This window comes from Procambarus clarkii, chromosome 76 (genome assembly GCF_040958095.1).
Source record: "Procambarus clarkii isolate CNS0578487 chromosome 76, FALCON_Pclarkii_2.0, whole genome shotgun sequence".
In the NCBI taxonomy this organism is placed as follows: domain Eukaryota; kingdom Metazoa; phylum Arthropoda; class Malacostraca; order Decapoda; family Cambaridae; genus Procambarus; species Procambarus clarkii.
The window spans coordinates 9,294,645-9,315,021 of record NC_091225.1 but is presented as its reverse complement, the minus strand read 5'-3'; the positions used below and the strand labels follow the sequence as shown (position 1 = coordinate 9,315,021).

Sequence of the window (20,377 nt, the reverse complement as noted above, 5' to 3'; positions counted from 1 at the left end):
ACCTGCCGCCAGGATGACTGTTGACCACACACACCTGCCCCCAGGATCACTGTTAACCACACACCTGCCCCCAGGATGACTGTTGACCACACACACCTGCCGCCAGGATGACTGTTGACCTCACACCTGCCGCCAGGATGACTGCTGACCACACACACCTGCCGCCAGGATGACTGTTGACCACACACACCTGCCGCCAGGATGACTGTTGACCACACACACCTGCCGCCAGGATGACTGTTGACCCCACACTTGCCCCCAGGATGACTGCTGACCACACACACCTGCCGCCAGGATGACTGTTGACCACACACCTGCCGCCAGGATGACTGCTGACCCCACACCTGCCGCCAGGATGACTGTTGACCATACACACCTGCCGCCAGGATGACTGTTGACCACACACCTGCCGCCAGGATGACTGTTGACCACACACCTGCCGCCAGGATGACTGCTGACCCCACACCTGCCACCAGGATGACTGTTGACCCCACACCTGCCGCCAGGATGACTGCTGACCCCACACCTGCCACCAGGATGACTGTTGACCCCACACTAGCCCCCAGGATGACTGCTGACCACACACACCTGCCGCCAGGATGACTGTTGACCATACACACCTGCCGCCAGGATGACTGTTGACCACACACCTGCCGCCAGGATGACTGTTGACCCCACACCTGCCGCCAGGATGACTGCTGACCCCACAGCTGCCCCCAGGATGACTGTTGACCCCACACCTGCCCCCAGGATGACTGCTGACCCCACACCTGCCGCCAGGATGACTGTTGACCCCACACCTGCCCCCAGGATGACTGCTGACCACACAGCTGCCCCCAGGATGACTGCTGACCCCACACCTGCCCCCAGGATGACTGCTGACCACACACACCTGCCCCCAGGATGACTGTTGACCACACACCTGCCGCCAGGATGACTGCTGACCACACACACCTGCCGCCAGGATGACGGCTGACCACACACCTGCCGCCAGGATGACGGCTGACCATACACCTGCCGCCAGGATGACGGCTGACCACACACCTGCCCTCAGGATGATTACTGACCACACACCTGCCCCCAGGATGACTACTGACCACACACCTGCCGCCAGGATGACTACTGACCACACACCTGCCGCCAGGACGACTGCTGACCACACACCTGCCGCCAGGACGACTGCTGCCCACACACCTGCCGCCAGGATGACTGCTGAACACACACATGCCGCCAGGATGACTGTTGACCCCACACCTGCCGCCAGGATGACTGCTGACCACACACCTGCCGCCAGGATGACTGTTGACCACACACACCTGCCCCCAGGATGACTGTTGACCACACACCTGCCGCCAGGATGACTGTTGACCACACACACCTGCCCCCAGGATGACTGTTGACCACACACCTGCCGCCAGGATGACTGCTGAACACACACACCTGCCGCCAGGATGACTGTTGACCACACACACCTGCCGCCAGGATGACTGTTGACCACACACACCTGCCGCCAGGATGACTGTTCACCACACCCCTGCCGCCAGGATGACTGCTGACCACATACACCTGCCGCCAGGATGACTGTTGACCACACACACCTGCCGCCAGGATGACTGTTGACCACACACACCTGCCGCCAGGATGACTGTTGACCACACACCTGCCGCCAGGATGACTGTTGACCACACACACCTGCCCCCAGGATGACTGTTGACCACACACCTGCCGCCAGGATGACTGTTGACCACACACACCTGCCCCCAGGATCACTGTTAACCACACACCTGCCCCCAGGATGACTGTTGACCACACACACCTGCCGCCAGGATGACTGTTGACCTCACACCTGCCGCCAGGATGACTGCTGACCACACACACCTGCCGCCAGGATGACTGTTGACCACACACACCTGCCGCCAGGATGACTGTTGACCACACACACCTGCCGCCAGGATGACTGTTGACCACACACCTGCCGCCAGGATGACTGTTGACCACACACACCTGCCCCCAGGATGACTGTTGACCACACACCTGCCGCCAGGATGACTGTTGACCACACACACCTGCCGCCAGGATGACTGTTGACCACACACCTGCCGCCAGGATGACTGCTGACCACACACACCTGCCGCCAGGATGACTGTTGACCACACACACCTACCGCCAGGATGACTGTTGACCACACACACCTGCCGCCAGGATGACTGTTGACCACACACCTGCCGCCAGGATGACTGTTGACCACACACACCTGCCCCCAGGATGACTGTTGACCACACACCTGCCGCCAGGATGACTGTTGACCCCACACCTGCCGCCAGGATGACTGCTGACCCCACACCTGCCGCCAGGATGACTGTTGACCCCACACCTGCCCCCAGGATGACTGATGACCACACACACCTGCCGCCAGGATGACTTCTGACCACACACACCTGCCGCCAGGATGACTGTTGACCCCACACCTGCCGCCAGGATGACTGCTGACCCCACACCTGCCGCCAGGATGACTGTTGACCCCACACCTGCCGCCAGGATGACTTCTGACCACACACACCTGCCGCCAGGATGACTGTTGACCCCACACTTGCCCCCAGGATGACTGCTGACCACACACACCTGCCGCCAGGATGACTGTTGACCACACACCTGCCGCCAGGATGACTGCTGACCCCACACCTGCCGCCAGGATGACTGTTGACCATACACACCTGCCGCCAGGATGACTGTTGACCACACACCTGCCGCCAGGATGACTGTTGACCACACACTTGCCCCCATGATGACTGTTGACCCCACACCTGCCGCCAGGATGACTGCTGACCCCATACATGCCGCCAGGATGACTGTTGACCCCACACTAGCCCCCAGGATGACTGCTGACCACACACACCTGCCGCCAGGATGACTGTTGACCATAAACAACCTGACGCCAGGATGACTGTTGACCACACACCTGCCGCCAGGATGACTGTTGACCCCACACCTGCCGCCAGGATGACTGCTGACCCCACACCTGCCCCCAGGATGACTGTTGACCCCACACCTGCCCCCAGGATGACTGCTGACCCCACACCTGCCGCCAGGATGACTGTTGACCCCACACCTGCCCCCAGGATGACTGCTGACCACACAGCTGCCCCCAGGATGACTGCTGACCCCACACCTGCCCCCAGGATGACTGCTGACCACACACACCTGCCCCCAGGATGACTGTTGACCACACACCTGCCGCCAGGATGACTGCTGACCACACACACCTGCCGCCAGGATGACGGCTGACCACACACCTGCCGCCAGGATGACGGCTGACCATACACCTGCCGCCAGGATGACGGCTGACCACACACCTGCCCTCAGGATGATTACTGACCACACACCTGCCCCCAGGATGACTACTGACCACACACCTGCCGCCAGGATGACTACTGACTACACACCTGCCGCCAGGATGACTACTGACCACACACCTGCCGCCAGGACGACTGCTGACCACACACCTGCCGCCAGGATGACTGCTGACCACACACCTGCCGCCAGGATGACTGTTGACCCCACACCTGCCGCCAGGATGACTGCTGACCACACACCTGCCGCCAGGATGACTGTTGACCACACACACCTGCCCCCAGGATGACTGTTGACCACACACCTGCCGCCAGGATGACTGTGGACCACACACACCTGCCCCCAGGATGACTGTTGACCACACACACCTGCCGCCAGGATGACTGTTGACCACACACCTGCCGCCAGGATGACTGTTGACCTCACACCTGCCGCCAGGATGATTGTTGGCCACACACACCTGCCGCCAGGATGACTGTTGACCCCACACTTGCCCCCATGATGACTGTTGACCACACACCTGCCGCCAGAATGACTGTTGACCCCACACCTGCCGCCAGGATGACTGCTGACCCCACACCTGCCGCCAGGATGACTGCTGACCCCACACCTGCCGCCAGGATGACTGTTGACCCCACACCTGCTCCCAGGATGACTGCTGACCACACACACCTGCCGCCAGGATGACTTCTGACCACACACACCTGCTGCCAGGATGACTTGACCCCACACCTGCCGCCAGGATGACTGCTGACCCCACACCTGCCCCCAGGATGACTGTTGACCCCACACCTGCCCCCAGGATGACTGCTGACCCCACACCTGCCCCCAGGATGACTGCTGACCCCACACCTGCCGCCAGGATGACTGTTGACCCCACACCTGCCGCCAGGATGATTGTTGGCCACACACACCTGCCGCCAGGATGACTTCTGACCACACACACCTGCTGCCAGGATGACTTCTGACCACACACACCTGCTGCCAGGATGACTTGACCCCACACCTGCCCCCATGATGACTGTTGACCCCACACCTGCCGCCAGATTGACTGTTGACCCCACACCTGCCGCCAGGATGACTGCTGACCCCACACCTGCCGCCAGGATGACTGTTGACCCCACACCTGCCGCCAGGATGACTGCTGACCCCACACCTGCCACCAGGATGACTGTTGACCCCACACCTGCTCCCAGGATGACTGCTGACCACACACACCTGCCGCCAGGATGACTTCTGACCACACACACCTGCTGCCAGGATGACTTCTGACCACACACACCTGCTGCCAGGATGACTTGACCCCACACCTGCCGCCAGGATGACTGCTGACCCCACACCTGCCGCCAGGATGATTGTTGGCCACACACACCTGCCGCCAGGATGACTGTTGACCCCACACCTGCCCCCATGATGACTGTTGACCACACACCTGCCGCCAGAATGACTGTTTACCCCACACCTGCCGCCAGGATGACTGCTGACCCCACACCTGCCGCCAGGATGACTGCTGACCCCACACCTGCCGCCAGGATGACTGTTGACCCCACACCTGCTCCCAGGATGACTGCTGACCACACACACCTGCCGCCAGGATGACTTCTGACCACACACACCTGCTGCCAGGATGACTTGACCCCACACCTGCCGCCAGGATGACTGCTGACCCCACACCTGCCCCCAGGATGACTGTTGACCCCACACCTGCCCCCAGGATGACTGCTGACCCCACACCTGCCGCCAGGATGACTGCTGACCCCACACCTGCCGCCAGGATGACTGTTGACCCCACACCTGCCGCCAGGATGATTGTTGGCCACACACACCTGCCGCCAGGATGACTGTTGACCCCACACCTGCCCCCATGATGACTGTTGACCACACACCTGCCGCCAGATTGACTGTTGACCCCACACCTGCCGCCAGGATGACTGCTGACCCCACACCTGCCGCCAGGATGACTGTTGACCCCACACCTGCCGCCAGGATGACTGCTGACCCCACACCTGCCGCCAGGATGACTTCTGACCACACACACCTGCCGCCAGGATGACTGTTGACCCCACACTTGCCCCCAGGATGACTGCTGACCACACACACCTGCCGCCAGGATGACTGTTGACCACACACCTGCCGCCAGGATGACTGCTGACCCCACACCTGCCGCCAGGATGACTGTTGACCATACACACCTGCCGCCAGGATGACTGTTGACCACACACCTGCCGCCAGGATGACTGTTGACCACACACTTGCCCCCATGATGACTGTTGACCCCACACCTGCCGCCAGGATGATTGCTGACCCCACACCTGCCGCCAGGATGACTGATGACCCCACACTAGCCCCCAGTATGACTGCTGACCACACACACCTGCCGCCAGGATGACTGTTGACCATACACACCTGCCGCCAGGATGACTGTTGACCACACACCTGCCGCCAGGATGACTGTTGACCCCACACCTGCCGCCAGGATGACTGCTGACCCCACACCTGCCCCCAGGATGACTGTTGACCCCACACCTGCCCCCAGGATGACTGCTGACCCCACACCTGCCGCCAGGATGACTGTTGACCCCACACCTGCCCCCAGGATGACTGCTGACCACACAGCTGCCCCCAGGATGACTGCTGACCCCACACCTGCCCCCAGGATGACTGCTGACCACACACACCTGCCCCCAGGATGACTGTTGACCACACACCTGCCGCCAGGATGACTGCTGACCACACACACCTGCCGCCAGGATGACGGCTGACCACACACCTGCCGCCAGGATGACGGCTGACCATACACCTGCCGCCAGGATGACGGCTGACCACACACCTGCCCTCAGGATGATTACTGACCACACACCTGCCCCCAGGATGACTACTGACCACACACCTGCCGCCAGGATGACTACTGACCACACACCTGCCGCCAGGATGACTACTGACCACACACCTGCCGCCAGGACGACTGCTGACCACACACCTGCCGCCAGGATGACTGCTGACCACACACCTGCCGCCAGGATGACTGTTGACCCCACACCTGCCGCCAGGATGACTGCTGACCACACACCTGCCGCCAGGACGACTGCTGACCACACACCTGCCGCCAGGATTACTACTGACCACACACCTGCCGCCAGGACGACTGCTGACCACACACCTGCCGCCAGGATGACTGCTGACCACACACCTGCCGCCAGGATGACTGTTGACCCCACACCTGCCGCCAGGATGACTACTGACCACACACCTGCCGCCAGGACGACTGCTGACCACACACCTGCCGCCAGGATGACTGCTGACCACACACCTGCCGCCAGGATGACTGTTGACCCCACACCTGCCGCCAGGATGACAGCTGACCACACACCTGCCGCCAGGACGACTGTTGACCACACACCTGCCGCCAGGATGACTGTTGACCCCACACCTGCCGCCAGGATGACTGTTGACCACACACCTGCCGCCAGGATGACAGCTGACCACACACCTGCCGCCAGGACGACTGTTGACCACACACCTGCCGCCAGGATGACTGTTGACCCCACACCTGCCGCCAGGATGACTGTTGACCCCACACCTGCCGCCAGGACGACTGCTGACCACACACACCTGCCGCCAGGACGACTGCTGACCACACACACCTGCCGCCAGGACGACTGCTGATCACACACACCTGTCGCCAGGACGACTGCTGACCACACACACCTGCCGCCAGGACGACTGCTGACCACACACACCTGCCGCCAGGACGACTGCTGACCACACACACCTGCCCCCAGGACGACTGCTGACCACACACACCTGCCCCCAGGACGACTGCTGACCACACACACCTGCCCCCAGGACGACTGCTGACCACACACCAGCTGAGGCCAGTAATGGACCCACAGGATGAAGGTCGTTGTGGCGTGCCCAGTCAACCCACGATAGTACTCATACCTGGAACATACCTGAGTGGGTTCCGCGAGTACTTCTACTCCCCAAGCCCGGCCCCGGGCCAGGCATGACTTGTGAGAGCTTGGTCCAACACCAGCCCGGCCTCATAAACAAAGGCCAAAGTTCATTCCATCCACCCGCCAAACCCCCCAACTGTTTATGAATGAAAAACGGTTTACACACGACTCACAACTGATGACGTCCGAACACTTCCGGAACAAGTGCTTCACTGACGACTTGTGTTCGAACCACAACACTGTAAATGCTTCACCCACGGACTACAAATACAAATAATCGTCAACAGAGCCTAAACACCTAACCTAACCAGTGCCTAAATATGCACAATGTGCTAATATATATTAATTTATATTTGAGAAAATTAATGTTTTGAATGAACAGCATGATCAAATTGATGGATCTTTGGGGGTTGACCGCTTGATAGGCGGAGGGAGGGAATTATCAGGGGAAAGCACCAAGCCATTAAGACTATATAGCCCTGGCATGGGGGTCAGGACAACTATTTGCAATGGGACGAGGGGTGGGGGGGGGATGGTGCCCAACCGCTTGGAGGGTCGGGGACTGAGCCCCAGAGGTACGCTCAGTGCACACGCCGGTGTTGCCCGGGGCATCAGGTAGGGTGTTACGGTAAGTTCTCGGTGCCTATACTGCTGACACTCCGTCAATAGAACATCTACACAACTGCGACTGTCCAACCTTGTCAAGGTGGACTCAGTGGGGCCCACAGGTGGACTCAGTGGGGCCCACAGGTGGACTCAGTGGGGCCCACAGGTGGACTCAGTGGGGCCCACAGGTGGACTCAGTGGGGCCCACAGGTGGACTCATCAGTGGGCCCACAGATGGACTCATCAGTGGGGCCACAGGTGGACTCATCAGTGGCCCACAGGTGGACTCATCAGTGGCCCCACAGGTGGACTCATCAGTGGCCCACAGGTGGACTTATCAGTGGCCCACAGGTGGACTTATCAGTGGCCCACAGGTGGACTCATCAGGGGCCCACAGGTGGACTCATCAGTGGGGCCCACAGGTGGACTCATCAGTGGGGCCCACAGGTGGACTCATCAGTGGCCCACAGGTGGACTTATCAGTGACCCACAGGTGGACTCATCAGTGGGCCCACAGGTGGACTCATCAGTGGCCCACAGGTGGACTTATCAGTGGGCCTCAGGTGGACTTATCAGTGGCCCACAGGTGGACTCATCAGTGGCCCACAGGTGGACTCATCAGTGGCCCACAGGTGGACTTATCAGAGGCCCACAGGTGGACTCATCAGTGGCCCACAGATGGACTCATCAGTGGGGCCACAGGTGGACTCATCAGTGGCCCACAGGTGGACTCATCAGTGGGGCCCACAGGTGGACTCATCAGTGGGGCCCACAGGTGGACTTATCAGTGGCCCACAGGTGGACTTATCAGTGGCCCACAGGTGGACTTATCAGTGGCCCACAGGTGGACTTATCAGTGGCCCACAGGTGGACTCATCAGGGGCCCACAGGTGGACTCATCAGTGGGGCCCACAGGTGGACTCATCAGGGGCCCACAGGTGGACTCATCAGTGGGGCCCACAGGTGGACTCATCAGTGGCCCACAGGTGGACTTATCAGTGGCCCACAGGTGGACTTATCAGTGGCCCACAGGTGGACTCATCAGTGGGCCCACAGGTGGACTCATCAGTGGCCCACAGGTGGACTTATCAGTGGGCCTCAGGTGGACTTATCAGTGGCCCACAGGTGGACTCATCAGTGGGCCCACAGGTGGACTCATCAGTGGGCCCACAGGTGGACTCATCAGTGGCCCACAGGTGGACTCATCAGTGGCCCACAGGTGGACTTATCAGAGGCCCACAGGTGGACTCATCAGTGGGCCCACAGGTGGATTCATCAGTGGGACCACAGGTGGATTCATCAGTGGGCCCACAGGTGGACTTATCAGTGGGCCCACAGGTGGACTCATCAGTGGCCCACAGGTGGACTCATCAGTGGCCCACAGGTGGACTTATCAGTGGCCCACAGGTGGACTTATCAGTGGCCCACAGGTGGACTCATCAGTGGGCCCACAGGTGGACTCATCAGTAGAGTCATCAATCAGTCACAAGTCGAGCCCGGCCCGAGGCCAGGCTTGACTTGTGAGAGTTTGGTCCACCAGGCTGTTGCTTGGAGCGGCCCGCAGGCCCACATACCCACCACAGCCCGGTTGGTCCGGAACTTCTCTTAGAAAACAGTCCAGTTTTCTCTTGAAGATGTCCACGGTTGTTCCGGCAATATTTCTTACAGTCGCTGGGAGGATGTTGAACAACCGTGGACCTCTGATGTTTATACAGTGTTCTCTGATTGTGCCTATGGCACCTCTGCTCTTCACTGGTTCTATTCTGCATTTTCTTCCATATCGTCCACTCCAGTACGTTGTTATTTTACTGTGTAGATTAGGGACCTGTCCCGCCAGTATTTTCCATGTGTATATTATTTGGTATCTCTCTCGTCTCCTTTCTAGAGAGTACATTTGGAGAGCTTTGAGACGATCCCAATAATTTAGGTGTTTTATCTCGTCTATGCGTTGTATATGTTCTTTGTATTCTCTGTATTTCAGCAATCTCTCCTGCTCTGAAGGGGGAAGTGAGTACTGAGCAGTACTCAAGACGGGACAACACAAGGGGCCTCGTAGCCTGGTGGATAGCGCGCAGGATTCGTAATTCTGTGGCGCAGGTTCGATTCCCGCACGAGGCAGAAACAAATGGGCAAAGTTTCTTTCACCCTGAATGCCCCTGTTACCTAGCAGTAAATAGGTACCTGGGAGTTAGTCAGCTGTCACGGGCTGCTTCCTGGGGTGTGTGTGTGTGGTGTGGAAAAAAAAAAAAGTAGTTAGTAAACAGTTGATTGACAGTTGAGAGGCGGGCCGAAAGAGCAAAGCTCAACCCCCGTAAAAACACAACTAGTAAACATAACTAGTAAACACACAAGTGACTTGAAGAGAACAACCATTGTGATGGGATCCCTGGATTTGAAAGTTCTCGTAATCCATCCTATCATTTTTCTGGCTGACGCAATATTTGCTTGGTTATGCTCCCTAAACGTTAGGTCGTCGGATATCATTATTCCCAAATCCTTGACATGCTGTTTTTCTACTATAGGAAAATTCGATTGTGTTTTGTACCCTGTATTATGTTTCAGATCCTTAATTTTGCCGTACCTGAGTATCTGAAATTTATCACTATTAAACATCATGTTATTTTCTGCTGCAAAATCGAAAACTTTGTTGACATCTGATTGTAGTTTTCAATGTCTTCAGCAGAGGTAATTTTCATGCTGATTTTTGTGTCATCTGCGAAGGATGATACTAAGCTGCAACGTGCCTCCCTGCCACTACCCAAGACTCCCTGCCTCTCCCTGCCACTACCCAAGACTCCCTGCCTCTCCCTGCCACTACCCAAGACTCCCTACCTCTCCCTGCCACTACCCAAGACTCCCTGCCTCTCCCTGCCACTACCCAAGGTGCCTCTCCCTGCCACTGCCCAAGGTGCCTCTCCCTGCCACTACCCAAGGTGCCTCTCCCTGCCACTGCCCAAGGTGCCTCTCCCTGCCACTACCCAAGGTGCCTCTCCCTGCCACTACCCAAGGTGCCTCTCCCTGCCACTACCCAAGGTGCCTCTCCCTGCCACTACCCAAGGTGCCTCTCCCTGCCACTACCCAAGGTGCCTCTCCCTGCCACTGCCCAAGGTGCCTCTCCCTGCCACTGCCCAAGGTGCCTCTCCCTGCCACTGCCCAAGGTGCCTCTCCCTGCCACTACCCAAGGTGCCTCTCCCTGCCACTGCCCAACTTGCCTCTCCCTGCCACTACCCAAGGTGCCTCACCCTGCCACTGCCCAAGGTGCCTCTCCCTGCCACTACCCAAGGTGCCTCACCCTGCCACTACCCAAGGTGCCTCACCCTGCCACTACCCAAGGTGCCTCTCCCTGCCACTACCCAAGGTGCCTCTCCCTGCCACTACCCAAGGTGCCTCGCCCTGCCACTACCCAAGGTGCCTCTCCCTGCCACTACCCAAGGTGCCTCTCCCTGCCACTGCCCAAGGTGCCTCTCCCTGCCACTACCCAAGGTGCCTCTCCCTGCCACTACCCAAGACTCCCTGCCTTACCCTGCCTCACCCTGCCACTACGCAAGGTGCCTCACCCTGCCACTACGCAAGGTGCCTCTCCCTGCCACTACCCAAGGTGCCTCACCCTGCCACTACCCAAGGTGCCTCACCCTGCCACTACCCAAGGTGCCTCACCCTGCCACTACCCAAGGTGCCTCGCCCTGCCACTACCCAAGGTGCCTCACCCTGCCACTACCCAAGGTGCCTCACCCTGCCACTACCCAAGGTGCCTCTCCCTGCCACTACCCAAGGTGCCTCGCCCTGCCACTACCCAAGGTGCCTCTCCCTGCCACTACCCAAGGTGCTTCTCCCTGCCACTACCCAAGGTGCCTCTCCCTGCCACTACCCAAGGTGCCTCTCCCTGCCACTACCCAAGGTGCCTCTCCCTGCCACTACCCAAGGTGCCTCTCCCTGCCACTACCCAAGGTGCCTCTCCCTGCCACTACCCAAGGTGCCTCACCCTGCCACTACCCAAGGTGCCTCTCCCTGCCACTACCCAAGGTGCCTCTCCCTGCCACTACCCAAGGTGCCTCTCCCTGCCACTACCCAAGGTGCCTCTCCCTGCCACTGCCCAAGGTGCCTCTCCCTGCCACTGCCCAAGGTGCCTCGCCCTGCCACTACCCAAGGTGCCTCTCCCTGCCACTACCCAAGGTGCCTCGCCCTGCCACTACCCAAGGTGCCTCTCCCTGCCACTGCCCAAGGTGCCTCTCCCTGCCACTGCCCAAGGTGCCTCACCCTGCCACTACCCAAGGTGCCTCTCCCTGCCACTACCCAAGGTGCCTCACCCTGCCACTGCCCAAGGTGCCTCACCCTGCCACTGCCCAAGGTGCCTCTCCCTGCCACTACCCAAGGTGCCTCTCCCTGCCACTACCCAAGGTGCCTCGCCCTGCCACTACCCAAGGTGCCTCACCCTGCCACTGCCCAAGGTGCCTCTCCCTGCCACTGCCCAAGGTGCCTCTCCCTGCCACTACCCAAGGTGCCTCTCCCTGCCACTACCCAAGGTGCCTCTCCCTGCCACTGCCCAAGGTGCCTCTCCCTGCCACTACCCAAGGTGCCTCTCCCTGCCACTGCCCAAGGTGCCTCACCCTGCCACTGCCCAAGGTGCCTCTCCCTGCCACTACCCAAGGTGCCTCTCCCTGCCACTACCCAAGGTGCCTCGCCCTGCCACTACCCAAGGTGCCTCACCCTGCCACTGCCCAAGGTGCCTCTCCCTGCCACTACCCAAGGTGCCTCACCCTGCCACTGCCCAAGGTGCCTCACCCTGCCACTGCCCAAGGTGCCTCTCCCTGCCACTGCCCAAGGTGCCTCTCCCTGCCACTGCCCAAGGTGCCTCGCCCTGCCACTACCCAAGGTGCCTCTCCCTGCCACTGCCCAAGGTGCCTCACCCTGCCACTACCCAAGGTGCCTCTCCCTGCCACTGCCCAAGGTGCCTCACCCTGCCACTGCCCAAGGTGCCTCTCCCTGCCACTACCCAAGGTGCCTCTCCCTGCCACTGCCCAAGGTGCCTCACCCTGCCACTGCCCAAGGTGCCTCTCCCTGCCACTACCCAAGGTGCCTCTCCCTGCCACTACCCAAGGTGCCTCGCCCTGCCACTACCCAAGGTGCCTCGCCCTGCCACTACCCAAGGTGCCTCACCCTGCCACTGCCCAAGGTGCCTCTCCCTGCCACTACCCAAGGTGCCTCTCCCTGCCACTACCCAAGGTGCCTCTCCCTGCCACTACCCAAGGTGCCTCACCCTGCCACTGCCCAAGGTGCCTCACCCTGCCACTGCCCAAGGTGCCTCTCCCTGCCACTGCCCAAGGTGCCTCTCCCTGCCACTACCCAAGGTGCCTCTCCCTGCCACTGCCCAAGGTGCCTCACCCTGCCACTGCCCAAGGTGCCTCTCCCTGCCACTACCCAAGGTGCCTCTCCCTGCCACTACCCAAGGTGCCTCGCCCTGCCACTACCCAAGGTGCCTCACCCTGCCACTGCCCAAGGTGCCTCTCCCTGCCACTACCCAAGGTGCCTCACCCTGCCACTGCCCAAGGTGCCTCACCCTGCCACTGCCCAAGGTGCCTCTCCCTGCCACTGCCCAAGGTGCCTCTCCCTGCCACTGCCCAAGGTGCCTCGCCCTGCCACTACCCAAGGTGCCTCTCCCTGCCACTGCCCAAGGTGCCTCACCCTGCCACTGCCCAAGGTGCCTCACCCTCCTGGCATGTGTCATGTGGGTGAAGCTAAAGGTTACTGACAGCCACTTAAGCTCAGAGATGACGCTGACCCTCATGTGGGTGAGGGAGAGGTGAGAGAAGGGTGAGGGAGAGGTGAGAGAAGGGTGAGGGAGAGGTGAGAGAAGGGTGAGGGAGAGGTGAGAGAAGGGTGAGGGAGAGGTGAGAGGTGATAGAGAGGAGAGAAGGGTGAGGGAGGACATCACCACCCCATACTAATATCACACTGTCATACAGGTTCATACATTGTATGATATTAATACAAGTATTACGTTCTTAAGACATTAGAAGCGGGAGGCCATGGAAGTACCTTCACCCTCCACACAGTGAGGGAACTGGTAGGTCAAAGTACCAGAGAACATCCAACATAACGTGACATAACAGAGAACATCCAGCATAACGTGTCATAACAGAGAACATCCAACATAACGTGACATAACAGAGAACATCCAGCATAACGTGACATAACAGAGAACATCCAGCATAACGTGACATAACAGAGAACATCCAACATAACGTGACATAACAGAGAACATCCAGCATAACGTGTCATAACAGAGAACATCCAGCATAACGTGACATAACAGAGAACATCCAACATAACGTGTCATAACAGAGAACATCCAACATAACGTGACATAACAGAGAACATCCAACATAACGTGTCATAACAGAGAACATCCAACATAACGTGACATAACAGAGAACATCCAACATAACGTGACATAACAGAGAACATCCAACATAACGTGACATAAGAGAACATCCAACATAACGTGACATAACAGAGAACATCCAACATAACGTGTCATAACAGAGAACATCCAACATAACGTGACATAACAGAGAACATCCAACATAACGTGACATAAGAGAACATCCAACATAACGTGACATAACAGAGAACATCCAACATAACGTGACATAACAGAGAACATCCAACATAACGTGACATAACAGAGAACATCCAACATAACGTGACATAACAGAGAACATCCAACATAACGTGACATAACAGAGAACATCCAACATATCGTGACATAACAGAGAACATCCAACATAACGTGACATAACAGAGAACATCCAACATAACGTGACATAACAGAGAACATCCAACATAACGTGACATAACAGAGAACAAGTGACTGGAGAACACCTACATGAAGAACAAGTGACTGAAGAACAAGTGACTGGAGAACACCTACATGAAGAACAAGTGACTGGAGAACACCTACATGAAGAACAAGTGACTGGAGAACAACTATGATAAGTGTACAAAGTCTGCTTGAGACGTGTTCCTGTGCTGAAGATCAAATAGAGGACCAGAATGAGAACAGACGACACTACATGAGAAAAAGATTAACTGAAAATCTTAAGCAGACTTTCACAACAGACAAGATGTACTTTAAACAAAGTGACAGACAGACAGAGCAGACCTTCAAGCGATCATACCAGGCTGAACATATACAAATTGAACAAAGAACTACACAAGATAGAGGAAAAAATATATAAACAACTTGTTCAGTATTACAAAATCGAAAACATAAATCTATCCACTACAGCCTGGTTGGTCCGGCACTTTTTGTAAGAACGTATCTAAGTGCTTCTTGAATACATCCACCTTTGTTCCAGCAATATTTATAATGCTTGCTGGGAGGGTGTTGAACAGCTGTGGATCTCTGATGTTCAGTGTTCTCTGATTGTGCTTATGGGGGAGCCGGTCGGCCGAGTGGACAGCACGCTGGACTTGTGATCCTGTGGTCCTGGGTTCGATCCCAGGCGTCGGCAAGAAACAATGGGCAGTAAAATAACAGTAAAATAGGTACCTGGGTGTTAGCCAGCTGTCACGGGCAGCTTCCTGGGGGTGGAGGCCTGGTCGAGGACCGGGCCGCGGGGACACTAAAGCCCCGAAATCATCTCAAGATAACCTCAAGATGGCACCTCTATTCCTCACTGGTTCTATTCTGCATTTCCTTCTGTACCTTTCGTTCCGGTATGTTTTACTGTTCTATTTTCCAGTATCCTTCTGTGCACGTTTGAGACCTGGCCGTCAAGTATCTTCCATGTATATGTTATCTGATACCTTGTCTCCTTTCCAGGGAGTATATTTTGAGAGCTATGATACGATCCCAATAATTTAGATATCAAAATATTTTATTTTATCGTTATTATGCGTGCCGTATATGTATTCCTTTTAATTCAGAGATCTCTCCCGCTCTCAAAGGGGAAGTGAGTACCGAGCAATACTCAAGACGGGACAACACCAGTGATGTAAATAGTATTAGCATTGCTGTGGGGTCTCTGGATTTGAATGTTCTCATAATCCATCCAATCATTTTCCTGGCCGCCGCTATATTTGCTCGGTTATGTTCACTAAATGTCAGGTCGTCAGACATCATAATTCACAGGTCTTTCACATATTGCTTTCCTTCTATGATTGTCTCCTGTACCTTGTGTTTCGTTTAACTTTCTCGTTTCCACCACACCTCAGTACCTGGAACTTGTCACCGTTAAACATCATTTTATTTTCACTGGCCCAATCGAAGACTATTAATATCTCCCTTTAGTTTTTCAGCTTTATCTACAGAGGAAATTTGCATGCTGATTTTTGTATCTGCAAAGGATGACACGAAGCTGTGACTAGTATTTTTATCTATATCCGAGATAAACATGAGAAACAGCAGCGGTGCAAGGACTGCGTCCTGGGGTACAGAGCTTTTCACTGCAACTGGGCTTGATCTTACTTGATTAACCGTCACACTCTGCATTCTGTTGAATAGAAAGTTGAAAATCCAACCCCCCACTTTACCCGTTATTCCTATTGCTCTCATTTTATGGGCTATCACTCCATGGTCACATTTGTCGAATGCTTTTACAAACTTTGTGTTTACAATATTTCCATTTTGCGTTGCTTGTAGAGCTTCTGTGATTTTGTCATAGTGGTTGAGTAACTGTGACAGACAGGATCTTCCCGCTCTAAATCCATGTTGTCCTGGGTTGTATAGTTCGATTTCTAACAGAGTTCGAAATTTGATTCCTAATCACTCTGTCAAAAACTTGTCTCTTGTGTGGTGAGGAGTGACCCACCAGCTGTCTTGTGTGGTGAGGAGTGACCCACCATCTCCTAGAGCTGCCACAAGCGTCACATTACTCTATAGTTTACCAACATTTTGGTTTACACTTTATAAGTTACCAGAGGAGAAGTCTTGCTTGCCGGGCTATCCCTGGAAACACAAACCGAAACTGTCTCTATTTTCCGCTTGTTACAACTTGTAATAAAGTTGTTACATCTTGGCTTAACGTGTTTATGATGTATTAGAACGTTGTTACAACTTGCTAGATTGGTTGTTATAACTGGTTAGGAAGTGTTAAAACTTGTTCGAACGTTGTAGCAACGTCGTAGTTTCGGTGTGTGTTTGGCGGGCTGAAGGCTCCTCTCACGGCCCATCTGAAGCTTCCCTCGCATGTTTTACCAGACAACACTATGTAATGTTCATCACTTTACTACTACTTTACTTTCTGCATCAACCACAAGCTGTTGTGTTGCTTCTGCAACACAATAGCCAGTAGTTCCACAACGGTGTGGGTACCTACCCAGGTCTTGTTGCAAGCAAAACAACTGGATTCAAATGCTAATCACCACACAACAAGGTGCCCACAGAATGTCCAAGTACTCCTGTCCAGTCGACCATGTCAGCACTCTGAAGTAGGCTCCTATTGGCTAAGCTCAAATCTGGAACTGCCCGATTGATTGATTTAAAGTGTTTCAAGCGCGGGTTGGACATGTATATGAGTGGGATTGGGTGGTTATAAATAGGAGCTGCGTCGTATGGGCCAATAAGCCTTCTGCAGTTACCTTTGTTCTTATGATTGTTTACTTCGAACGTGATTGGTCAGTTTCGATTTCAAAGACGTTTATAATGAGTGACTCCGGTCTGATTCAGCTTACCGCTAGTGTGACACTGCAGGTTTGCCTTCCTCACATGTGTGACTCCGGTCTGGTTCAGCTTACCGCTAGTGTGACACTGCAGGTTTGCCTTCCTCACATGTGTGATGTGTTTACCTTTTAACAGAAATATATTGGAAATTTGGTCTTGAACAATATGTATATTAGGAGAGGCGAGCGAACTCATCAAGCTGGGACTACAGTCACCCAAGTGCGTGATGAATATAGTAAGGTAGCACTGCTCATTACATTAACAGTAGCAGCAGCAGCAGTAACAGTAGAAGTAGTAACAGCAGCAGCAGTAACAGTAACAGCAGCAGCAGTAACAGTAGCTGCAGCAGTAGTAACAGTAGCAGCAGCAGCAGTAGTAACAGTAGCAGCAGCAGTAGTAACAGTAGCAGCAGCAGTAGTAACAGTAGCAGCAGCAGTAGTAAAAACTGTAGCAATAGTAACAGTAGCAGTAGTAGTAACAGTAACAGCAGCAGTAACAGTAGTAGCAACAGCAACAGTAGCAGCATTAGTAGTAATGTAACGGGGGGTGGGGGAAATAGCTCTATCTTGTCCATTATTCCACCCCCCAGTTAACTAACGAGGCCGGGGGAAACAGCTCTCTCTAGTCCGTTATCCCGTCCCCAGTTAGCTAACTATTCTAGAGCACCTCCAGAGCTCCTAAGGCAACCTCTCTCGTTCAACACCTTGTAACCTCGGTATTTGACTACCTAGGTGCTAAGACTACAAGGCGGCGTCACTTGATCAGTTACCCGAAACTCTAGAGAGAACTCTAGAATACATAATCATTGCCACAAACGTATAAGAGGAAACGAAAGGAAAGAAATGAATAGTGAAGTAATTAGTGAAGGTTTGGGGAGAGAGGTAGGGAGGAGCGAGGAGGGTCATTAGTTGAAAGTGAGAGTTTAGAGAGGGGTGGAGGGAGAGGAATAGATAGGTAGACGTAGAAGAGTAGATAGTAGTAGAAGAGTAGATAGTAGAAGACGAAATGCTGCCACCATCCATTCTAGACCATTACGTACAAGACAAGGAATGGAACTTGTCTGTATCACAATATTCACCAAAGATGTTATCAAGAGGTCATTATTAATCTGTCCCATCTTTATCATGTATCAACTCCAAACATGTACTCATTCCAAACATAGGGGACACAGTTAAAGGCCATTTAAATAATAAATTCAATTATATTTCACATACTAAGTATCATCATTTAAGCAATGTTCAAGATCTATATATGTAACGTGAGTCATCCTCCAAGAATCTGAGAACACTACAACTGACTGCCCCTGATCATCACACAACACTTGTAAAACACGACCAAGTCACCTTAATGTTCAACTCACCAAGTGTGTGCCTATAGCTGGATAGAGGGGGGGGGTCTATAGTTGACAGAGACTGTCTCGCCCTGCCGGCCGACAGCCCCCCCTGCTAGGGCCGTCTTCTCTGCTCTCCTGACTGCTGTTGTTCTCTTAATGCTGTCGAATCGATAGTTCTCCGAGTATTTATTGGGGAACCTAGTAGCTAACTCCGCCCACAAGTAGATAGCCTCCGGCTCTCTACCAAGCCACTCCTTAAACGTCGGCATGTTTGAAGGCTACCAGGGTCCAATTATAAGATTAGTAGAAGTAAGGTGAAATTCGCATGATCTGACCTCAGGTCACTTGGGGTCATTAACGCTTTGAGGTGTGAGATCTCAGGCCGACAACCTGGCGCCTTTCCAAATCCCTGTCTGTGACTCATGTACTATATATATTTTAAATAAACTAAACCAAACACTTTTACAGTGTTACAGTAACAGTAGCAGCAGCAGTAGTAACAGCAGCAGACGTACTAACAGTAGCAACAGTAATAATAACAGTAGCAGTAGAAATAACAGTAGGAGCAGGAGTAACAGTAGCAGCAGTAGTAACAGTAGCAGTATTAACAGTAGCAGCAGTATTAACAGTAGTAGTAACAGTAGCAACAGTAGTAGTAACAGTAGCAGCAGTAGTAACAGTAGCAACAGTAGTAGTAACAGTAGTAGCAGCAGTAATAACAGTAGCAGCAGCAGTAACAGTAGCAGCAGCAGTAGTAGCAGTACCAGCAGCAGTAGTAACAGCAGCAGCAGCAGTAGTAACAGTAGCAGCAGCAGTAGTAACAGTAGCAGCAGCAGTAGTAACAGAAGGAACAGTAGTAGCAGCAGCAGTAGTAACAGTAGCAGCAGCAGTAGTAACAGTAGAAGCAGCAGTAGTAACAGTACCAGCAGCAGTAGTAACAGTAGCAGCAGCAGTAGTAACAGTAGCAGCAGTAGTAACAGTAGCAGCAGCAGTAGTAACAGTACCAGCAGCAGTAGTAACAGCAGCAGCAGCAGTAGTAACAGCAGCAGCAGTAGTAACAGTAGCAGCAGCAGTAGTAACAGTAGCAGCAGCAGTAGTAACAGCAGCAGCAGTAGTAACAGTAGCAGCAGCAGTAGTAACAGTACCAGCAGTAGTAACAGTAGAAGCAGCAGTAGTAACAGTAGCAGCAGCAGTAGTAACAGTACCAGCAGCAGTAGTAACAGTAGCAGCAGCAGTAGTAACAGTACCAGCAGTAGTAACAGTAGCAGCAGTAGTAGTAACAGCAGCAGCAGCAGTAGTAACAGTAGCAACAGCAGTAGTAACAGTAGCAGCAGCAGTAACAGTAGCAGCAGCAGTAGTAACAATAGCAGCAGCAGCAGTAGTAACAGTACCAGCAGCAGTAGTAACAGTAGCAGCAGCAGTAGTGACAGTAGCAGCAGCAGTAGTAACAGTAGCAGCAGCAGTAGT

General features: G+C 54.6%; 2 protein-coding genes across 3 annotated transcripts in view; one reads left to right on the top strand and one right to left on the bottom strand.

Annotated features, from left to right (window-relative positions):
* Positions 1 to 20,377, bottom strand: part of LOC123771433 (uncharacterized) — a 910,720-nt gene that overhangs the window by 758,712 nt on the left and 131,631 nt on the right. The gene's annotated exons all lie outside the window — the stretch shown is intronic.
* On the top strand, positions 5,585 to 9,430 carry LOC138357146 (vesicle-associated protein-like). Its single transcript, XM_069313799.1, has 2 exons — positions 5,585 to 5,702; positions 7,977 to 9,430. Exons 1-2 carry the CDS (start codon positions 5,585 to 5,587, stop codon positions 9,428 to 9,430), a joined length of 1,572 nt encoding a protein of 523 aa, XP_069169900.1.

What these genes read in the sequence shown, in the direction of transcription:
- LOC138357146 (XM_069313799.1), top strand. Translation starts at nt 5,585, where the DNA reads ATGACTGTTGACCACACACTTGCCCCCATGATGACTGTTGACCCCACA. An exon ending in TGACCCCACACTAGCCCCCA is followed by an intron (nt 5,703 to 7,976) that starts GTATGACTGCTG and finishes CTCCGTCAATAG; the next exon opens with AACATCTACACAACTGCGAC.